Below are 20954 nucleotides of genomic sequence, written 5' to 3' on the forward strand. Positions count from 1 at the left end.
AAACATTAAACTGCAGAAACCACTCCCAAAACCAAGTCTGGGAAACAAATTTGCAGTTGCTCAGCATAGCTCAATACTTAGCCTATTGAGTCACCACAATGACCACAGAACGGATGGATTATACGATTTTAATAGGTCAGACACCACTGTTTTTTCCTTTACAATCACACATCCTAAAACAACTAAAAAGTAGTTGAGATAAGTCAGCCATGTGTGCCCACACTCTGTTTATTCTGAAAAGTCATCACCTCTTCTCCAGATGAATGTTGTTATATTTGCACCTGACCTTATGCTGCCTGTCTTCAGTCAAGGACAGGGATTGACACACACAGGCAAAGAGCCTGCCAGAATAAGAGACTTATTTCTCTAAACATAGCTTTGTCACTCCTCTATCACACCAGCAGTTTGTGTGGCCAGGTGAGGAGCTTATCCTCCCCTTAACTGTGCCTATCTTTTGCAAATATGATTGAACTAAAGGAATTTAACAACATGTAGTTCTGTTTTTTTAAATTAATACTGACAGAGTACCTCCTGATTGTTTTTCTGCTGTGCAGATACAGTTTTTAAGACACTAACCCCCTGTCAGTTGCAAATACACAGGCATCTCAATGAGTACTGTACAATAGGCCAAGGAGGTTACTGTTAAAATACATGCATAGAAGAAAAAAAAAACAAAAAACAACATTTTCTTCCTCCTACTCACTTTCTTGACCACATGGAAATTTTTTTTCTTCCCACCATCACATTTCTCATAAGACAGTATGTTATTGGGCCTTCCCTGAAAATCATTCTGTGGAAAATAGTATGGAAGGTGAGTGTGAAACTCTGTGAACACAGCATGTGGCAAGTAACACTCCAGCTCTCAAACACCATCTGTACTATTTCTGCTCCTCACTTCATGCTTTTTTTTCTTCATAACTGAACACTAACACCTGTTGACTGGCTCCAGTAGTGCCAAAGAGCACACCCCTTGCTCTATTTCTCCAAGAAAATGTAAGGTGATGGATGACACGAAGTTCTGGCCATGGTGCAGTCAGTAAGATTTTTTGTTTGAATTTTTTGTGCCAGGATTTGTTACCAGTTTGCAGAGATGTGATACTCAAATCTACATCATTTGAAGTTCCCTTAAAAAGAAACTCTTGCCCCAGCTGCAAACCATGCTGGTGACTACTACCTATTTTGTGAAGTGTCCTGAGATAGAAGCCAACAGAGGGTTGAACAAAAGTGAGGAAGGTTTAACATACAGAGATCACAAAACGAAGTTAACTTCATATTGTAGGCCATAAAGGATTAAAAAGCATGTTCTGTGTTTAACAGCATGAACTCAGCTCTGCCTCAAGACGTTTAGGAAGCTGTTTCAAGTGCTCCCCTTTCACATTATATCTGGAATGACCTAGTCCAAATGGGAAACAGTACAATATACTCAATGTTTGTTTTCTTTTCTCTTCTTCTGCTATCAGTATCAGCTGAGCACCACACAAAACTTCAAGATTGTCCCTGCCCACTTTGTCTACCCACAAAAATTTGATCCTGAAAGGGAAAGAAGCAGCAGGGCAAGGCATGCTGGAGAAAACAAAAGAAGCAGAGTGTAGCTAAGGCTCAGTCCGTAAAAGAAGTGAAAAAGAAAGTCCAGAAATGAATCCAACTGGAATAGGTTCTCCTCGAAAAAATCTCAGCCTAGGATCACTGCTGGTAGTTTTTTACACTCTGAGCCAGAGTGCAGGAGCCAATTGCGTGACCTAGAGAAACACCCACCCAACAAGATGGTTTTCTGAAACCACAGCTATGACTTCTCTAATGAACTGGCGCTGTTGGTTGTCTGGCAAGCGAGGTGTGTGCCCAGGTGGCAGGTGACACAGTGCAGCTGGACAATGGGGAATGGGCAGTGTTTACCAATGTGGGTCACTGCATCTCAGGTGATCTCGAAACAACTGATGGACAAAGAAGTTATGTTAATGAAGCAGCAACTGGACATTTACCTTATGGCTACTTGCCTGGAGTTGAGGTAGGTATGTTTTACTGGGCTGATGTAGGTATGAAAATGCCACATGGCAGAATACATGAATTTGAAACATAGATCTACAATAAAACCTGAAAGTTTCATGTTTTCCTGCGGTTATAAGCCTGCAAGCCATCCCACACAGGAAAATCTTCGTGTCCTTGATTAACCTCAGCCAATACCTCAAACAGGGCTGTGTCTGATTAAGGTCCATATTTGCAAGATTCAGAAAATGCTTTGTAGAAAAATGTGGTTGTTGGCCAACCCTGATTGCTGCACATAAGTTACATCTGATAGGAGCAAAATGTGAGAATTTAGACTGAAATTTCCTTACAGACCAGGCAGCACTATTTTTCTTGTTGATTTTGTACTCACTGCCTCAGCATAATTACCCCTTTCTTGTCAATGTCGAAACAGGGTGGAGTAGAGGTTGTTTTTTAAAAGACAGGATAAATACCTTTGCCTCTAACTTCTGAAGGCTTCAGTTTACAAGTCACTGTGTCCACACTGAAATGAAGTTGTGATCAGGTCACAATAGATCCCTGCCCTGAGCAGACACTACTGCCCATATAACAAAATCAACCCCTTCCACTTTTGGATGGCAGAAAACATGGGTCTAGAAACCCATTAAAGACCTCTGAGGTTAGACATTTGTCTACAACAAAAATCTAACAGGAGAAATCAACAAGTGCACCTGCCTGCACTCTGCCTCTTTCTAGTGCCAACCCAGACAAACTGCATCCACAGCAGGTATTTATCAAAAATGTAAAAAGATAAGATCTTGGAAAAAGACAAAATCTGGCCCAGAGTCTAAAATGTAGTGTAATTCTTCAATCTTAAAACAAAGTTTTCAAATAAAATAAACATAAGCTTGAAGAAATAAGTGTAGTACAACTTAGAAGCTAGAAAAGACTTGTGTCAGGCTTTGTAGCAGAGTTTTATGCTTGTCAAACATTAAAGTTAACCTAGGACTTGCAGAAGAAAGGAAGCATGAGCACCCCATGGCCAGTGTCAGACTCTATGCTTTATGCCAGCAGACCACCAACAAACACTTGTATGTTGCTTTTAACATTCTTTGCATGGCTCCTATGCAAAAACAGTAATGAAAAAAGCTTACAACTAGGGAAAGTTAAGCCTGAGAATGAAACACACAAACCAGTTCTACAAGCATCAGGGGATTTGGAGGGAAAGGACCACATAAGAGCACAGGCTTTGGAAAGATTAAAACAATTACTGTGTGATGTTGGTATGAAATTGATTGTCAGGAAAAAAAAAAGACAGCGGGGAAAAGGAATATTGATCTTTTAAAAGGAGAGACCATTAGTTTGGAAGATACAGCATTTGTAGGCTGGTCATTACCTTGTCTCACACATCCCCACGATGGATGCACTATTATTTGAACAATGTGTAGGAGGGAGAGGTGGAGGTATGGGCAGACCTGCTACCCTCACATTGGCAGGTATGTTTTGACATGTTGTCTGAAAGTGACTGACACTCAGTAGCCAGAAACGTCTCACTCAGGAAGGCCTCTCTAGGCCAATCAGTTCTTCCACCCAACCTGAGCTTGGCAGGCTGAGGAAGGAAAAAGAGGCTGTTCTTTCGTCAGCTTTTTTCTACATTTGTTTTTCAGCAAATCAAGAAATAGACAATGACACAGGGATTTTTTTTCAGGATTAGTTATGGGCTTAACTGATACATCCTGTATAATTGAAAAACAGGAAGGTCCTGCAGAGCTCTGCAATGGGAATGAATACACTGCACCACAGGTAATGGATGCATCCTGACACCCTGGCACTGATTTAGGACCAAGCACTGACAAGGACCAAGAAGGCCCAGAGAACTTGTAACTCAAACTTATTAGCATATCACTGAGCTAGAGCCTCCTCCCTTACCCCGTTATTCACGTGTTTGAGTATAACCTCTTCATTATACCTCATGATACCCATTATACCACAAATTTTTGGATTCGTTTCAAATTCCATTTCAATAGCAAAAGCCCTTGGGGGGGGGGTAGTATTTCTGAAGGTAAAAAGTTGACACTGTTGATCATAAATCTCTCGATATATATACACATATATCTACACGGAGATATATATACAAATACACACACGGCTCCAAGCCATGTTGGTGACAGGTTTCCTAGCGCCAGCTGTTCCCAGCACGCCGGTGCCTCGCCTCCGCTGCCCCGACTCACGCAGGGGAGGAGCCGCCGGCAACGCCGGGCCCGAGGGAGACCCCCCTTGCCGGCTTCGCATCACCCCACACCCCCGGGAGGCGCCTCCGGGCTCTGTGCCGACCCTCACCGCCCCGCCCGGCCCGGCCCCGCCGCAGGTCTCGCCGCCACCTACTTCTTGCAGGGGATGAGCGCCTTCCTCTCCTCCAGGATGCGGAGGCGCTGGTTGGGGCCGTCGTAGGAGACGGCGGCCCGCGTGTTGCGGCCCGAGCCGTGCTCGTAGAACACGGTGCGCCCTTCCCACTGCCGCGGCGCCTGGCACGGCTCGGCCGCCCCCGCCGCTCCACCGCGCAGCAGGAGGACGCCCAGCAGCAGGAGCAGCCGCAGCGGCGGCCCCGGCCCCGGGCGCAGCTGCTGCCCGGCGGGCAGGCTGTGCCGGGGGGCGGGGGCGGCCCGCCTCCAAACCCGCATCACCTCGGCGGCGAGAGGCGGCCGCCGCCACAGCGCCCGGACGCCAGCGGGGCAGGAGGCAGCGCGGCGACAGGCGACCGGGACCCTCTCCCTCTCACGCCTCCCTCCCCATAGCCGGGAGGGTGTGGAAGCCCTTGCCGTGCCCACTGCTCAGCGAGGGCTGCCCAGAGGGGCAGCCGCGAGCTCCAAGCCCGGGGCACTCTGCGTGAGTTGGGGAGGGAGGGGATACGCGAGCAGGAGTGACCTGCTGGGACAAACTGCTTTAATGTTGCCCTCAAGGGGGGCATTTCAGTGCCTCCCTACGGACAGACAGTGCCACCAAGCATTCCTTCACCACATGAATTCCTTCATCTCCCACTGCCCTCTTAGGTGTATCAGCTGTTCCCTGGCTGCTCTGGATGTGCTTTCCTCACCCACTAAGGCCAGGGGAGGCCCGTGCCCCACAGGTGCTGCGTCCCTGCAGCTCTGCTGCATCTGTAGGGGGCAACACCAGTGGCACCACCGTACCTGGCCGGGGCAGGTACCTCAGAGCCACGCTGCGGCTCTCTCAGGGATAACATTGAGTTAATTTTCTTATCTCAGCGGGTCCCTCAAATACTGGGGAGCGGCATTTCCCACAGTGAAGAACGGGCCCGGAGGTCTTTCCGTGCCAGGGGGAACGGAGGTGGGCTGTGAGGGAGCCCTTTGCCGCCGCCTGGGCACGCCGCTCCTCTGCACCAGGGGCGCGTGGCCGTAGAGCACCAGGGAAAGGAAAATAAAAACATCTTGGGAAAAGTCTGAAACCCCTTCTTCCACTCGTGTGCAGATGCGATTGGTGGGGGACAGCGGCGGGGGGAGCGGGCCGGCGGGCTGACTGCCCGCACAGCAGCTCCACAGCGGCCCCGCGCTGCCCCGGCCCCGCCGCCGCTCCCCCTGTCCCGAGCAAACCGGGCCACGAGCCCCTCTGTCCGCCCGTGCACTTCACGCCTTTCCCCGTCCGTGCCGAGCTCAGGGAGGGAATTCTGCAACCCCCTGGAGGCGTCGGGAACAGCCGCCGGAGCTCCCTCAAGTCCGCAAAAAGTTTGTTCTCCCTTGAGAAAACGCGGCGTACGAAGTTCAGCCCCAGGGGAAGAAGCCGCGGTTCCTACCGTCGCCTTTCCTCTCCCCTCGCCGGAGCGCAGAGCCCCGCGGCAGAACCGTGTGGTTTGGGTTTCCTTCCCCCCCTCCCTCGCCCCCCTTCCACCTGAAGGAATTTATGACACAGATGAAAACTGAAACGGAGCTGGAGCGGCGGCCGAGAGACGCACTGATGTCGCCGGGGGATTAAACGGGGTGGAGGTGATGTCACCGTGCCTGCACAGCAAAACGCACACATACACGCACACCCCCCACCCCCCGGAGGAGCGGGGCTGCCAAGGGAGCGCGATCGGCCCCACGTCACTCGTGCCACTGGTATAAATGCGGTCCCGCGATGTCCATGGCTGTCGGCGCGGCGGCTCCCGCCACTCCAGTGCAGCGGGGCTCCGGGAGGCAGCGCCGCTCCGCGCCCTTCGGCCGCCGGGACCCGCGGGGCGGCGGCGGGCGGCGGACAAGGAGGACAAGGAGGAGGAAGAGGATGCTGCGCGCCTTGGTGGCGGTGTCCCTGTGGCTGCGGGTGAGCCCGCGGGCGCAGGGCGCGCCGTGCGAGGCGGTGCGCATCCCCATGTGCCGCTCCATGCCCTGGAATATCACCCGCATGCCCAACCACCTCCACCACAGCACCCAGGAAAACGCCGTCCTCGCCATCGAACAGTACGAGGAGCTAGTGGCCACCGGCTGCAGCCCGGTCCTGCCCTTCTTCCTCTGCGCCATGTACGCCCCCATCTGCACCCTGGAGTTCCTCTACGACCCCATCAAGCCGTGCCGCTCCGTCTGCCAGCGCGCCCGCGACGGCTGCGAGCCCATCATGCGCCGCTACAACCACAGCTGGCCCGAGAGCCTGGCTTGCGACGACCTCCCCGTCTACGACCGCGGCGTCTGCATCTCCCCAGAGGCCATCGTCACCGACGTGCCGGAGGGTGAGAGCCCTGGGGGCAGCGAGAGGTGGGAGGGAGGACTCCCTCCAGCCCCGCGGGACGCCCCAGGGTGGGACGGGGGGGCTGCGGGACGCTCCTCTACCTGGAGCCTGTACCGACAGTTTTCACTCCCTGACGCACCTCTGTTTGCAGATGTGAAGTGGACGGACTTCACACAGGGTTTTATGGTGCCAGACAGACCCCTGGAGCCTGACTGCAGGAGCCGTGGCCAGGGTGAGCCTAGGACGACCCCCCGCCTCCACCCCCCTGGAGACAGGGTTCCTCTGACACCCCTCAACCTTTCTCCCTTCTCTTCCTTTGAAGAGCGGTGCAGGTGCAAAAAGACAAAACCTACGCTGTCAACCTACTTGGCCAAGAACTACAGCTACAGTAAGTGCATGGGGGAAATGCTTCACTTTGCCTGCCCCACGTCCTCTTTGTGTCCCTTCAAGTTAGGCAGCTCTGTGTGGGTGCTGAACCCATCCCAGGCCACATCCAGCAAGTGTGGCATGAGGAGACTGCTCCAACACAGCCTTTCCAAGTGGGTGTTTGCCGGGGAATACCTATCTGTCCTCTTCCAAAATCCAGCTGTAGCACACACCATGTGCAGGCAGTAGTAGTAATTGCACAGATGATGGTGTGTTTCTGACAAAAGCAGTAAAATGTCAGTAATGTGCACCCTTCTGCTCCACAGAAAGGGTGGTTGCTGCTGCAAAGGTCACTCTAGTAAAGGCAGTTACCCCTGACATGAGTATGGTAACTTGGCCAGCTCCTGTTTTCATCCAGCAGGTAGCATAAACAGGGGTTTGCTACCCAAATAAAACTTGTAAATGTGAACCAGCTGCAGCAAAGTAAAAAGTTTTTAGAAATTTGTATATGCTTTTACTTATTAGCCAAAGTTCTGTCTGGTGCAGAATTGTTGAATTCAGTGACAATTTGCACCATCCAGTCACAGAGATAGCTGATAGTTTTATTATATGTTGGGTGACATATATTGGCAACAAAAATAAGTATTCACCTCTGTTTCCCCTTGGCTCCCCCCTGCCTCAGTTTTCTGATGGTGTGAGTCAAGAAGAACTCTAATTAAGGTTAGATAAACGCCAGATTAAACCTAGTGTCAATACAAAGCCCCTATTAACTATGAATTTTATATGCAGTATTGCTTCATTTTTGCACTTTGTGGGTATTTTCTCAATGGCGGGTTTTTTCCCAGTCATTTATGTAGTTCTTCTGCAATAGGGTTATAATATAGTTCAGTTCCTATTTGTTTGATATCATATGGAAGTAAATTTGTAGCTATTTGCTTCTTTGTTAGCATGTTTGGTGGGAATAATCAAGCTGAACCTCTAGCTTAGGTAATTGTACAATTTTTTGTTCATTACAGCATTTTGGGGCACTTACACAACTTACTCTTTTTGTATAATTCTTTGATCTGTGACAGTACAGCTCAGAGATGTGTTTAGGTGGAACAATGAGTTTCCACAGTTGCCTGAAACTTATGAAAAAATAGTGATATCAAATGTCTGTTCCAAAATGAAAGACAGGTGTTAGCCATATAAATTCTGATTCCAGTGATTTCAGTGGGAGTGTTCCTTGAGTAAAACCTGTGTGTTGGGGTCCAAAATTTACTTCCATTGAATTTGTGAAATCAAGATTTTGTTTTTGAGATGTAAATTTTTATTCAGCGCCCTGTGAGATAAATAGACCTATTTATATGGAAAATGAATTGAGGGACAATATTTAATGAGTTAAAAATAAATCAGTTTTTTTCTGAAAACCTTTACAACAAGACATACAGCCAAATTATACTTTCAGTTGTACCAATCAGACTTGAAAACGGATTGTGAGTCTCCAAAACTGAAATTCCTCACATATTTTGTGTCTGGTATACAAGTCCTAATAAAGGTAGCACATAAACCCCAGACTGCATTAACAGTGCTGCTCTCCTGATTTCCATGGGTGAAGTTTATTCCAAATGTTATGAGGTTCATGTGGAGGCTTTTGACCCTGTGTGGCTGGCAAGGGCAGGCTGTGGGCTATACACTTCTCATGTCTCTTTCACTGAAGAATTTTTGGACAGTAGAACCCTTTTTATTTTGACATTTCCTAGAGACAAAATCCTTTATGTAAAAATCATACTTAATTTATTACATCTGATATTTCTCACAAGAGATAAGGGATGAAATGCGGGAGTGATGCCAGAGTTTGTAGGTACAAAGTTAGCCCAGGGATCATTTCAGAGTGATCTACAGCATTTCACTTTCTTGCATCTGTGCAGACATGCAGTTTTCCTCAATGAAAGGTAAGAAATACAAATGATTGTGTATTCAGAGTCAGAAGAACCTTTTTCAGTGTCTTGTTTATTTAAGGATCTCACTACTGGTATAGAATCCGAAGGCAAAAGATGAAAAAAAGTATAACTCAAGTAAATCATGGAAATCCTAAGTCTCTTAGTTTCTTGACTATTGTTCGTAGCCTTCTCTTGTTTCTTATATTTAAGAAAAGACTATATTTCCTGGTTGCAATCTACAGGAAGTTATTTTATTATTGAAAAGACTGAATTCAAGACAACTGTCTGTGAGGTAAATTATTCATTACTTAATCAGAAATAGCCAGATGTGGCTGAAGAATGAGTTAGATTTATGCAAAGGGTTCTTCAAGTCTGAGTTGAAGGAGCTGTTTGTGTGTGTGATTCCAGGCGAGATTGGTTGGCCTGATCTGGCAAAGATTTAAGCACATGTTTAATTTTACAGTTGTCAACAGTCCTACTGAAAACCAAATTGAGATCAGGCCTCTGTTATTCTAAGCCACTGTTCATGCCCACACAGGCAGAAGTAGTTCTAGTTTCACAACCAAAACAACAGCTTCCAATTCAGTATATTTTATTTAATTTTGAGATGTGTTTAAATTTCTAAGACTGTTTATTGTTCTCGCTCCTCTATTTTTCTATTTTCTAGTCATTCACGCTAAAGTAAAAAGCGTTGAAAGAGGGAACTGCAATGAGATAACCACTGTGGTTGAAGTCAAAGACATACTCAAGTCTTCAACGCCAATTCCTCTGTCCCAAGTGCCTCTTCTTACAAATTCCTCCTGCCAGTGCCCGCCTCTTCAACCAAAGCAGGATGTTCTCATCATGTGCTATGAGTGGCGCTCAAGGTGAGCCATGATGTGTTGCAGAAAAGTGTTAGAGCTGGTTGTGATAGACAAGAAGGAGGACCAGTAAATCTCTCTTCCTTGTCATAGGCTTGTTTTAGGATAACATACGTACACATATGTGTTTCCATTACCTTCACAGCTGACTTTCTCCACTTCATCAGCCTCAGCTCTCTGCCATGATGTGTTTATAAAATTTGACTAACGCAAAGAGCATAAAATCTGGTGGCATTAGATGCTGACAGCATACTGATAAAGCATTGTGCAGCAGTTCAGTCACCTCCAGTTTGGGAGTGTTTTTCCAGGACCACTTTCCATAGGGATGAGTTGCTTTGTGTACAGCAAGCCCAATGGTGGCTGTAGATGATGGTCTGTGTTGGCATCATTCTGCCTCACCAGGGGAGTGAGCAGGAGATGATATACATCCTCTGTCAGCAGAGCTGCTGGAGTCAGAGCCAGGCCTTCTCCACTGGCCTGTCCATACTTTGGACCAGTGCCATCAGCGAGATGTTTCTGATCCCGCAGTCATACTGGGACCAGCCAAAGCTGCAGCCATTGGAGCTCCAGCTCCCGGATGGCAGATGAAAAGTAAATACTCTTAGAGCAGCTTGCCAGACCTGCTGTATGATTAAAATTAAAAACAAAACAAAACAAACTTTACCAGACCTTTAATCTGGCAGCCAGCCTAGCCCCAGGCATGGAAGGAAATCCAGCTTGCTGGCCTGGAGGGTAAGGAGTGATGAATCACAGTTCCCTCTTCTCCCCAGTTCCTTGAGGCAGAAGCGTACATCCCCTCCACATTAGCACTCCAAGCACACCAATAGGTGCCAGCAGAGCAAGTTGCGGTGTTTTAGGTTCCGTGTAGGCCTGTGTGGTGTAGTTTGGAGGCAAGGCTGTCTGTAAAATGTGCAGGCTGTGTGATGTTGTCGTTAATTTGCCATGCGCACTTGTAAGGACCACAGAACATCCACATGTGGGACGTGGTGGGCCATGCCCATATTTTTAATGAGCTTTGTGTTGATATTTTGTAGCATTTTGTGTTTCTAAAATTTGCCATCTGATTGCTTTGTCTTGTTTTTTGGTGAGCTATCAGACACAGTATTATATTACTACCCAGCTCTTTGCCCCTCCAGGTCCGGAAGTATTTCACAAATATTAATGTAGAGCACCGTCTTTGCGTTAGTCATTTTAGGGATACAAGCTCTGACTAATGTAGAAGGACTATGACCAGAACAGCAATGGAGGAGCTCAGGGCTGCAGAGGATCCCCTGGAGGCTGTTAGGAAAGGGAAATTTCATAAGTCAAAGATCACAATCGGCATCTCCATTATTATGGAAAAAACACGTTATTCACTAAATGTCTTGTGATGGTTTTTAAAGGTCATTGAGGTTTTTAATTTCATATAGTGTACTAAAGTGGATTTGAAAAAGAAACATAAGCTATTATATGTGCTTCCTGTTGAGCTCAGTGGCAGGAAAACAGAAGGTTTTGAGTTACAGCAGTTTTTTAAAATGACAGAGGCAGAATGGGTGGAAGCTGTACCTCTTCTGCAGTCAATGGCAAAATACCTCTTGCCTCCTGTTAGGGTTAGAGCCTCACTGGATAATTTGACCTGAACCCAAAGCTATGCCAGATGTACCCCTTGTTGTGGTTTCATCCATGGCAGTATGGCCTTGGCATCAATCCTGTGTGTTAGTTGTCTAATTTCTCTTTGGAAAGAAATGTGCAATGTATTGGTCCTTATTCTCCAAGGTTTACGCTCACATTAGGCCTTTTATGTTTGGTCACACTGGATGCACAGTGGCTAATGACTGCAAGAGGCAGAATTTTGTACTGTGTTTGAGCTGCTAAGAGCAGTGACACTATTCATAGAAACTGGAGGTCAGGCCCTGCTATTACACTGTTTAACCTTCACCAACCAGAACACTGCTGTGTGGTGTTGTGTGCATTTATAACAATGTCTTGATGTTTCCAGCCAGCACTGGTGTCTAAGTAAAACCCGCAGGAATTTTAGTGGCATTCATATTAGGGCATGTTAAGGCCTGGTATCTCAACCAAACAAACAAAAACGTTGTCTCTAGGCTGGGACGTGGAAGGTGTGACATGAGACTGCTTTAGAATAATCTGCTTTAGGAGCTGTTTAAGGCATATATATTTAATAGTCACATATTTGTTTTGTTCATTTCATAACAACTAGACTCAATGTTTTTATGCAGGAGCTAGTCAGATTTCACTGGTAGGCAAGTATGGCAAGTATCACTAACCATACATCTTCCAAATTCACCTTAAAGCACTCATTAAAGAATTAGATGTAGGAAACACATACTGCCATCCTCGTGTTTATAGAAAGGGTACAATTGTAAGTGGTCATATAATTATATTACTGTTTTTCAGGTAAGCTATATTAGCTGGTGCATGTGAAACAGCTTCTTTTTTAAAGTCAGAAGTAAAATGCATCAGTTTAATCTACTCTTCACACAAACACACAGGGAGACATATGGTATCCCATTATCCCATACATAATACTGGCCAGTACCAGTACCTGTGGGTGCATGTCAACCCAAATCTGTGTCAAATCATCTGGAATGGCAACTCAGGAATTAAAATCAGAAATATCCATAATTTGTTAACATAATTTTATGTTTCTTAATATTCAGGTTGATGCTTCTTGATGGATGTCTAGTTGAAAAATGGAAGGACCAACTAAACAGAAGATTTAAGGTAAATACAACCAAAGCAAAGAATGCTGAGGTTCTTGATAAAAAGTTAAACACCTTTGCTTTACTTCAGATTGATTAACTTTGATGACTTTCAGATATCTGTAACTCCACTGGCTATCATTATTTTCACTTGAACATTTTCAGCCCTCATAGTTACCCAAGCATAAGTGAAAATTTGAATACTTTAATCTTGTGTTTTAGGGTCTCTAAAATTTTATTTCTCTTTAATTTTACCCTGTGGGATGATCTTCATGTGAACTCTGGTTTCTTACAGTAATGTCTTTAGGAATTTCTTTCATATCCCTGCTACCACAAGGAGCAATGATATGAAAGCGAAGGTGATATGCAGATGAGTACAGACCCCATATTAGATAAGAAAGGACGTTAAAATCCTCTGCAATGGATTAATGTTTTTTGCCACATTAAAGATTACAGGCTGGAGACACACACTTCTCACTAGGTACTCCCTACTAAGACCCAAAGGATTGGGCATTGTTTCTCTGGATTCAGGAAACACTGGAAGGAAAAGTCTTTGGTATAGAGACATGCGTGGCAGGCACAGCAGATGCCCCTGCTTTTTGGGGCTTCAGGATAGCACTTAATATCACTCTCTACTTGTAAATTCATCCCTTTAATGGAAAGGAAGGATGGATTGAGAGAGGCTTTGATTCTTCCTCCCAGTTTTAGACATGGAAGAAAGTTATATTTGGAATTCAGAAAGGTTTTCAGAGCATTAAGGACTTACATGTATGTTTAAGGACGTACGTGTGTGTTTTAGTTGTGACTTGATTGGCAGTTGATAGAGAGGAGGAAAAGAGATGTAGGAAACCATAAGCAGAAGCTTTTAGATTACAGACCAGCTTCTTGCAGAAAATTCGATTCAATGCTTCTCTCATACCCTCTTCACTTACTCATCTGAAACCTATGTGTGGAAAAGAAAACATGCTTTAAATCTATAAAAAATAAATACATGGCAATTGAAGAGGATGCCATGTGGGATTTAGAAGAATATTGACGTATGACTTGGATTCCTGAAATCCTTTAGCTGTCAGCTTAATGGCCTGTTACTGGCTCATAGTGTGTTTTAGTCACCTCCTCACACTGTTTTATCATTTCTAACTGTGTCTTGAATCATGTTTGGGCATTAGTTTTCAGATTGTCAAATAGATGCATGACTGCCAAAAAAAAATGCCCTTCAAAGTACATGTAATTTCCTCTCATATTAATAGTTTCAGAAATTAAATCCTCATTTAAACATGTTTGAGTGGGACACAACTAAATGTCTGCTGGTAGTTTTGGTTTTATAAAGATGCATAAAATAACTCTGACCACACAAAGCCAGTATGGAACTAGGTATCACAGTGGCTTCATTTTAATGCCCATCATTCATCTCTGAAGACTTGCATCCAAATTTTGTCCTGAGTTACCACTTACAATGGATGTTTTGAGCTGTCTGTCAACCACAGAAGACAGTTGTTAACATAACCACAACATTGCTGGTCTTTTCTCTAGCCAGGACAAAAGTCTGAGCTACACCAAAGTCAGTGCAGAGATACTGAATAGGCAAGCTGGAGAACATTTCTCTTGCTCTGATCACTGGGTGAATCCACTGCCTTTAGCAATTTCAGAAGGGAAAGATAATAGAGGGGAGAGGTGAGATCTTTCTGGGTTCTACTGCCTACCTTGTTTTCCTTAAAGTAGGCATTTCTGTTCCTAGAGGTGAAAGTCTGCAGTCTCCGTTGCTGTTTTATGGATCCCTCCATGTTTTGGAGAGCTGACCAGTTAAACTTACTGTAAAAACCCATTTTATAACTACTGCACTATTGGATTTGAAAATCTGACAGCTGTTATCTTTGGTAGGCTCATTGCTTTTCAAAATTTCTTAGGGATGCTGTAGAATAAAGCTGCAGGTGCATTATTCAAACCATGCCATTGCAACTCTCAGCACTATGGTTTCACTGTGATCATCGCTATTTTCTGTCCATAACATAAGCTTGTTCATGCCCAGTCCTTTTCATCCCAGGGAAAAGCAGAAACAGAAAGTAAGTACTAGCTCGCCTTGTGGCTGTGTGCTTAAATATGTATTGTGAATGGATAGTTTGATTCCTGTAGACTTTTCTGAGGAAAAGTGAAGTAGCACATCCAGCGAGACAGCAAGAATGGCCTTGCAAAGGAGCGCCAATATACTGGTCCTGACTTTTTGATGGCAAGATGCCAGCTCCCCTCTGTTTCTGAAAAGGCACTCACATGCAGCATGCACACAAGATGGGCAATGTCATTTCCAACAACGGTTTCGTGGAAATTCCTTCTAACCTAGAATACACTCCCTGCAAATAGCCATTACATGCTGACATCAGTGGCCTTGCAATATAGAGTATGAGACTGTTAAAGGTAGCACTAGCATCAGTGGTTCAGGATAACTTTGATTAAGATGTAATTATTTATGATTATGTCCTTCCCTAACTCATCCTGTTTGTCTTTGGCATTTCTACAGAGGTGGGAACAGAGACTGCAAGAACAAAAGCGGCGAACTGCGCGCAGTAAGAACCAGAATTCGGGACGCAGTGGTCAGAGTGGAGCCCTGAAACCGCAAACCAAGAACACCAACCCAGTGATCAGTGGCCCCAAAAAGGCCATTAAAATAAGAAATGGCCAGAAAGAAATCAACCCCAAAAGAGTATGAGTGTGAAATTCCCAATGGGAAGGACTTTCCCTGCATGACAAGGGTCACAATCTGGCTTGGTCGGCATGTTTTATTAATCTGGAACTCATTGACTTAAAGAATCATGTCATTTTATAAATAGACCTCTTTGCTGCACTTTACTGTTACAAGGTTTGCTTATCCTTTTGAGTCACTGCAAGCCATAGAGCATAGGTTTGCACTAATATGAAGTAGGCATATTCCAGCTGACTGAGCTTTATCTTTGGGCTCTGTTTTCCCATCTAGACAGAACTAGCCTTGGCTGCCAGAGGTTTTGATTCCTTGTACCAGTTGTCTGGTCTGCTTCCCTGCCAGATGTTGGAGAGCTGCATGGAGTTTCTTTCTCTCCTCAGCTGGTGTAGTGGTTGGTAAGTTAGTCTGTGAGTTAGTCTGTGAGTTAGTCTGTGAATTAGCTGAGAGCTCACTAGACCTGGCAGCTGAAGAGCAGCAGGAGGATGGTAACCTCTGGCAGATATCTCAGGCAGCAATGACTGCAGTTGCTGGAGCTGAACCTATCTGCTATTTGGAATCACAGCCCTTGTTCAGTGTGTTCAAAAGCATAGTTTACCATTAAGCATCTGAGTATGCATTATGTGATTATTTTTATGTGTGTGCCGAAAATGTACTTACAGAGATTGTATTTGATCTTGTGGGTTTGTGTAGTAAAAAATGCATTCAAAGCAGACATTTAATTTTTTAAATTGTACTTCAGGCTGGCTTCTGTTGTTCTAATTTCAAATGTATTTAAACTTCTAATTGAAAAATCTGTATTTTTTTGAAAAGACCGATTCAAGTGAACAGATCTGTAGAATTCTTAAAAGTAATACATCTGCTGTAATATAGCTTTGCTATGAAAACTGGAATAGAAGCTTTATTCTAAAGATAACTGACAGCTACTGTACAGTATTATGGAGAAGATAGGGCTTCAAGTGGATCATTAATCATTTGGATAACTTTTTATCATTTGATACCATATTTCTAACCTTTTTCTGAGATTAAATAAATGAATAAATAAATCTGCCTTGTCCCTATTGATGAGCTTCTCAAAGCAACTGGCTATCTGCAGTTTTTCTTATCAGAAAGTAACATTTACGCTGAAAAGGGTGACGGATAAGCAGATTCTTTTATTAATGCAGTAAAGTTTACTGATGTAACATTTTCTGTGTAAGGTATTAGAACAGCAAAGGTGATACAAATCTAATCAATATAACTCCAAGGTGGCATTTATGCTATTGCATCTGAGGTATACCTCAGTGAGGCAGCATAGATAATATATTCTGATTTCAATTTCATGTAACACACAAGAAGATCACCAACATTAAGATCAGAAAAGATCATGATAAATACTTGAAAGACCCTCCTGATTTCCTGCAGGAAGACTTAAGAGCTAGACTTGTCAATTCTGGTAAAATGAGGGTTTTTATAATAGAGAAGTTCTATGTCAGGAAAAAAAAAAGTTCTGTGTAGATTATCATAAGGAATAACAATTGGTCATGTCAGCATGTTGATCTTTGCCATGACAAAAATTGCACTGAAATTGGCATGTGTGAAATTCACAGCAAAATGTGCTGGAGTGATTCTGGTAGCAGCAATTACATACTTGGTAATTTGCTAACACGAATTTGGGGCCTAGATGCCAAGTTACAATGTTTAAGATCGGCAGGTGTTACAACAAAATGCAATAATAGCATATAGAATAATTCGGGGGTAAAAACCAATGGAAATGGTCATTGTTGAGCTTTGAGCAACTGGTTAAAATATACAAAGGTTAGGAGTTGAATGTAGCACTACTGGTAATTCTGGGCAGGTGCAGTACTTTGTTGACAAAGAACACCTGCAGAATTAGATCCAAAATTCATTCCAGGTGCCAGGAATGCTGAACATATGTAGGATATATTGACTTTAGTAGGAATTATCTGTTTGACATGTCTAAAAAAAGAGACTACAAACTTAGGTGCTTAAATACAGCCTGTAGGTGGAAACCTAATCATGTTCAGTGAAATGGAGAAACTGAAATGGAAATCAAAGGAGACAGAATTTCACTTGCAGGTGACTAGTTCAGGTTTGAAAATGCTGACTTAAGTAAGCATGATCGAAATGATTGGAAAACTTTAAAATATTTTTGTGTACTGTGTAGCAGTAGTTCTTAAGTTTTGATTACCTATTGATCCCAATTTAAAGTACCCCAATAAATGTATATATTGTTAGCCATTAAAGAAGGAGTGACAGTCACATAAATGAGGTGTTGAAATAACAAATACTGAAGTCATAATATATCACTTCAAGAAATTTTGTTGTGAACATAGTCAAATGTGGTGTTTGTTAAATGGAACTTTTGGAACAGCTACCTAGACTCCACAGCAACATCACGTATTATTTTACAACTGTTAGAACAAAACTTTTTTTTTCATTTTGTCAGAGGAAAAAACGTACAAATTATTTTCTCCAATGAATTGTCACCGTTCCTTCTCCTAGTTGCGGTCATTAGATTGACCATTCCAATATGCGAGAGTAGACATGGATGCACCAAGCCAGGTGTTTCCAAACTCCTTAACATTTTTATGTATACTTTATGCTGAATAAATTTCAATCTGATATGGTGAAAATATGGAAGAAGGAAAGATAATACAACAAAAAGCAGGGGACATCATAATACAAAGAACAGACATACAAGGGATAAATTAATAAGGTAGTGTGTTTTTCCAAACCCATTTTTTCCTTTATTTTAAGAAGCCATGGGTCAACCCAATTCATCACTAATGCTAGTCACTCGGTTTTGAAAATCCCCTACAATTATTAACTCCCTGTGACATCAACTGCCAGCTGAATCTGGACCCAGGATGTCCACACCTTCCCTTCCCTTCCCTTCCCTTCCCTTCCCTTCCCTTCCCTTGGCATGAAATAGGTGTTGAAGCAGTGAGGGCTGTTTGAACAGGCAAATTCCTCCCCAGGGGGTGCAGTCCCCACCTCTGCTCCCTGCCATGTGGAAAAATGTCAGACTCGCCTCTTCTCGTGCACATCCATGGCCAGGTGTAGCCATTGCTGTGCTGGTGCACTCCACCACTGGAGTCATGAAACCTCCATTCAGCAGAGGGAGGCAAATAGTTTGCTGATGGATGAATGTAATTACTGTAACTACTTAAAGATGAAAAAAAATTAAGATGCCAAATTCTTGAAGTGTTAAATGGGTCTTTTTCTAGTGTTGCAGCTAAGCCTTCCTACTGAGGGGCTTGGCATTTTTAAATATAAAATAAAAATTGCCTGGAACACCAAACATATGCTTCTAGTGAATTTCTTACTACCTCCCACACACATGCCCAGTTTAGTTGGAAGTGCCATTCAGTATTTTCACTGAATGTTCTAACCTCAGTTCCAAAAGAATGAAACCTGAAAAAATATTTACTCTAATTGTGAATGATTGGCACCATTTTAGAAGCTCACTGTAAACGCAACTCAGAACTCTTTTATGAAACACATTTTTAAAAAGCCCATAAACCTCCCTCCAACAAGACCTGACTGACCCGGTCACTTCAATTCAGTGTTGCAACTTTCGTCCAGTCAGTGCATATGACTGAGAAATACTTCCTAAGCAAATAAAAAGAAGATTTTCCTGTCCAAAATACTCAAACAGCTCTTAAATTCTTTTATCCAGAATTGTAACCTAGATTCCAAATCTAGGAATGAAACCTGAAAAAATATTTACTTCTATTATGCACAACCAACACATGCTTTTTGGTTGCACTTAGCAGTTGAATGTAAATGCACATCTGAAAATATTTCCTCAACCAGATTTTTATGGTAAGCTACATCAGCAACAATTAATTTTGTAAATAAATATAATCCATCAATATGGGTCAACAAACATTCAAAATTATGTTTTCATTTATAAATTCCCCCACTCCCCAACAACTTGCAAGTAATTAATTTCCACAGAAATGCATTACTTCTGATTAGACCTAGCCAAGGCTAGCTTGGAAAAATTGCAGTGAATTCCAACTGCTAACACTACATTTCATATAACATCTCTGAAATTAAACAACAGCTTTATTGGAATGTAAAACAACATTTCAAACTTGCTTGTTGGATATGCAGTCAACTTGAGGCCTTCCAGGTAATCTATTAGTATTAGCTTAGTTCCTGCTGCTGTCAAAAGGCTGGTGGATAAAACACTATGGAAATGAGCATAAAGCAAGAGAGGGCAGCACTCCTTTTCTCTAGATGGGGATGTTAACATCAAGCCCCAAAAGTACCTTAAATATATCAAGCAGATAAAGGTTATGGTTGTATCAGACTGACCAAGAAATGCCCCAAACAGAACACCCTAAGTATTTTGATTACTTGTGGTTACAGTGTGATGAAAACTTTCTAATTTGTACATACTCAGAGAACTTCAGTATGTATTCTCTGAGCCGAGTAACCAGAGAGCTGACCATTTGCTCACAAAGAACTGTGGATAAACTGAACAATGTCTGACTTGCCAGTGTAGTTCATTCAGCAGTCAGAGCAAAAGGAAAAAAGTGGTACAGAGCCACAAGCTGATTGACTCCATCTTCTTGGCAGGGAAAAAAAGCTTTTTCTCCAGTTGTCTTATTTTTTTAATGTAGTAATTCAGTACAAAATCTCAGTACAATCAGACATACTTATTCTTCTAAAACAGTATTTTGAGATTTATAACCCTCTTGTTTATCATTCTAAACTGAAACAGATCTTTAATATAGTCTTTAGTGTCAGGTTATGATTTCATTAAAGTTCCTAAACAAGGAAATATGTGGTTTGTGGTACAAATAAACATGCCCTGTGGTTCCATTTCTCTCCTGCTGGGACAAAAATCAGAAGAATAATTATGTTATCTTTTGTTAGTCTTGGAAGAATTATAATCAAATCTTTGCACCACCTAATTCTATGATGAACGACAAGATGTTTTCTAAATAAACAGTTGTAAAGGCCACATTCTCTTTTGAACTGGCATTTAGATATGAGCTAAATGGACAGAGTCAGATTTTCTGTAAGTTTTATATGCAGCAGTTTTGTGTAAATTTAATTGCAGAAAGATTTTAATCTATGAGACTTCATGGAGTTTATGTTGGAACGGAGTCCTCCTGACTCTATAAATCAAATAATTGCTGATCCCACAATAAATGTTTAAATTCTTAAAAATTGCAACTATATCTATATTGCCGTAATATAATTTTCAAAGTAGAGTGGCTGGCAGTACAAATAATGTATGTAATACCTACAGGGTGAGTTAAATTTTTAAAGAGACAAAGCAATCTCTTAAAATACTGACAGTATTTTGATTGCCATTCTTTTGAATGCATATTTTGATAATTGTATAAAATCTACAGTCTTCTGTTCTTGAAGACATAAAAGCTTTGCAAATCTGAATCTATTAATCATCTTAATGAAACAGTTATGTTTGATATTTTAAGATGTTTCTGTTAAATTTCTCCATTCCAAAGCTGCTAGAAGATTTTAAGATCAAGAACGTATTTAGGAGAAGAAGATGAGCATTAATAAATGAAATGTTCCCACATTTCAATTTGGGTTTGGATACTTAAGCAACATGAAGAAAAAACTGTCTTAGATCTATGCATAATATTTCAATGGAATCTAATGGATCACTCTAATCAAGCATAAAGCAGGGATTGTAATTGACACACGTGAATGTGGAACCCCAAATAGACAAAATCCAACATCCAATAGT

The 20954-nt window shown here is 43.0% G+C and overlaps 2 protein-coding genes across 2 annotated transcripts in view; one reads left to right on the top strand and one right to left on the bottom strand.

The window, feature by feature from the left end:
- Positions 1–4658, bottom strand: part of EPDR1 (ependymin related 1) — a 29242-nt gene extending 24584 nt beyond the window's left edge. The window contains exon 1 of the mRNA XM_039714982.1: positions 4348–4658. Within this exon, the coding sequence (XP_039570916.1) occupies positions 4348–4643 (296 nt within the window). The 5' untranslated portion in view covers positions 4644–4658. The remainder of the gene's footprint in view (positions 1–4347) is intronic.
- Positions 4659–5219: 561 nt separating this feature from the next.
- On the top strand, positions 5220–16266 carry SFRP4 (secreted frizzled related protein 4). Its single transcript, XM_039714981.1, has 6 exons — positions 5220–6679; positions 6830–6910; positions 7001–7066; positions 9634–9832; positions 12487–12550; positions 15044–16266. The coding sequence occupies exons 1-6, from the start codon at positions 6094–6096 to the stop codon at positions 15230–15232; spliced, it is 1185 nt and encodes a 394-aa protein (XP_039570915.1). The 5' UTR covers positions 5220–6093; the 3' UTR covers positions 15233–16266.
- Positions 16267–20954: the final 4688 nt, after the last annotated feature.

The sequence above is a fragment of the Passer montanus genome, unplaced genomic scaffold (assembly GCF_014805655.1).
Source record: "Passer montanus isolate IOZ18808 unplaced genomic scaffold, ASM1480565v1 scaffold32, whole genome shotgun sequence".
NCBI classification, from domain to species: domain Eukaryota; kingdom Metazoa; phylum Chordata; class Aves; order Passeriformes; family Passeridae; genus Passer; species Passer montanus.

What these genes read in the sequence shown, in the direction of transcription:
- SFRP4 (XM_039714981.1), top strand. Translation starts at nt 6,094, where the DNA reads ATGTCCATGGCTGTCGGCGCGGCGGCTCCCGCCACTCCAGTGCAGCGG. An exon ending in CTGCAGGAGCCGTGGCCAGG is followed by an intron (nt 6,911 to 7,000) that starts GTGAGCCTAGGA and finishes CTTCCTTTGAAG; the next exon opens with AGCGGTGCAGGTGCAAAAAG. An exon ending in TGCTATGAGTGGCGCTCAAG is followed by an intron (nt 9,833 to 12,486) that starts GTGAGCCATGAT and finishes CTTAATATTCAG; the next exon opens with GTTGATGCTTCTTGATGGAT.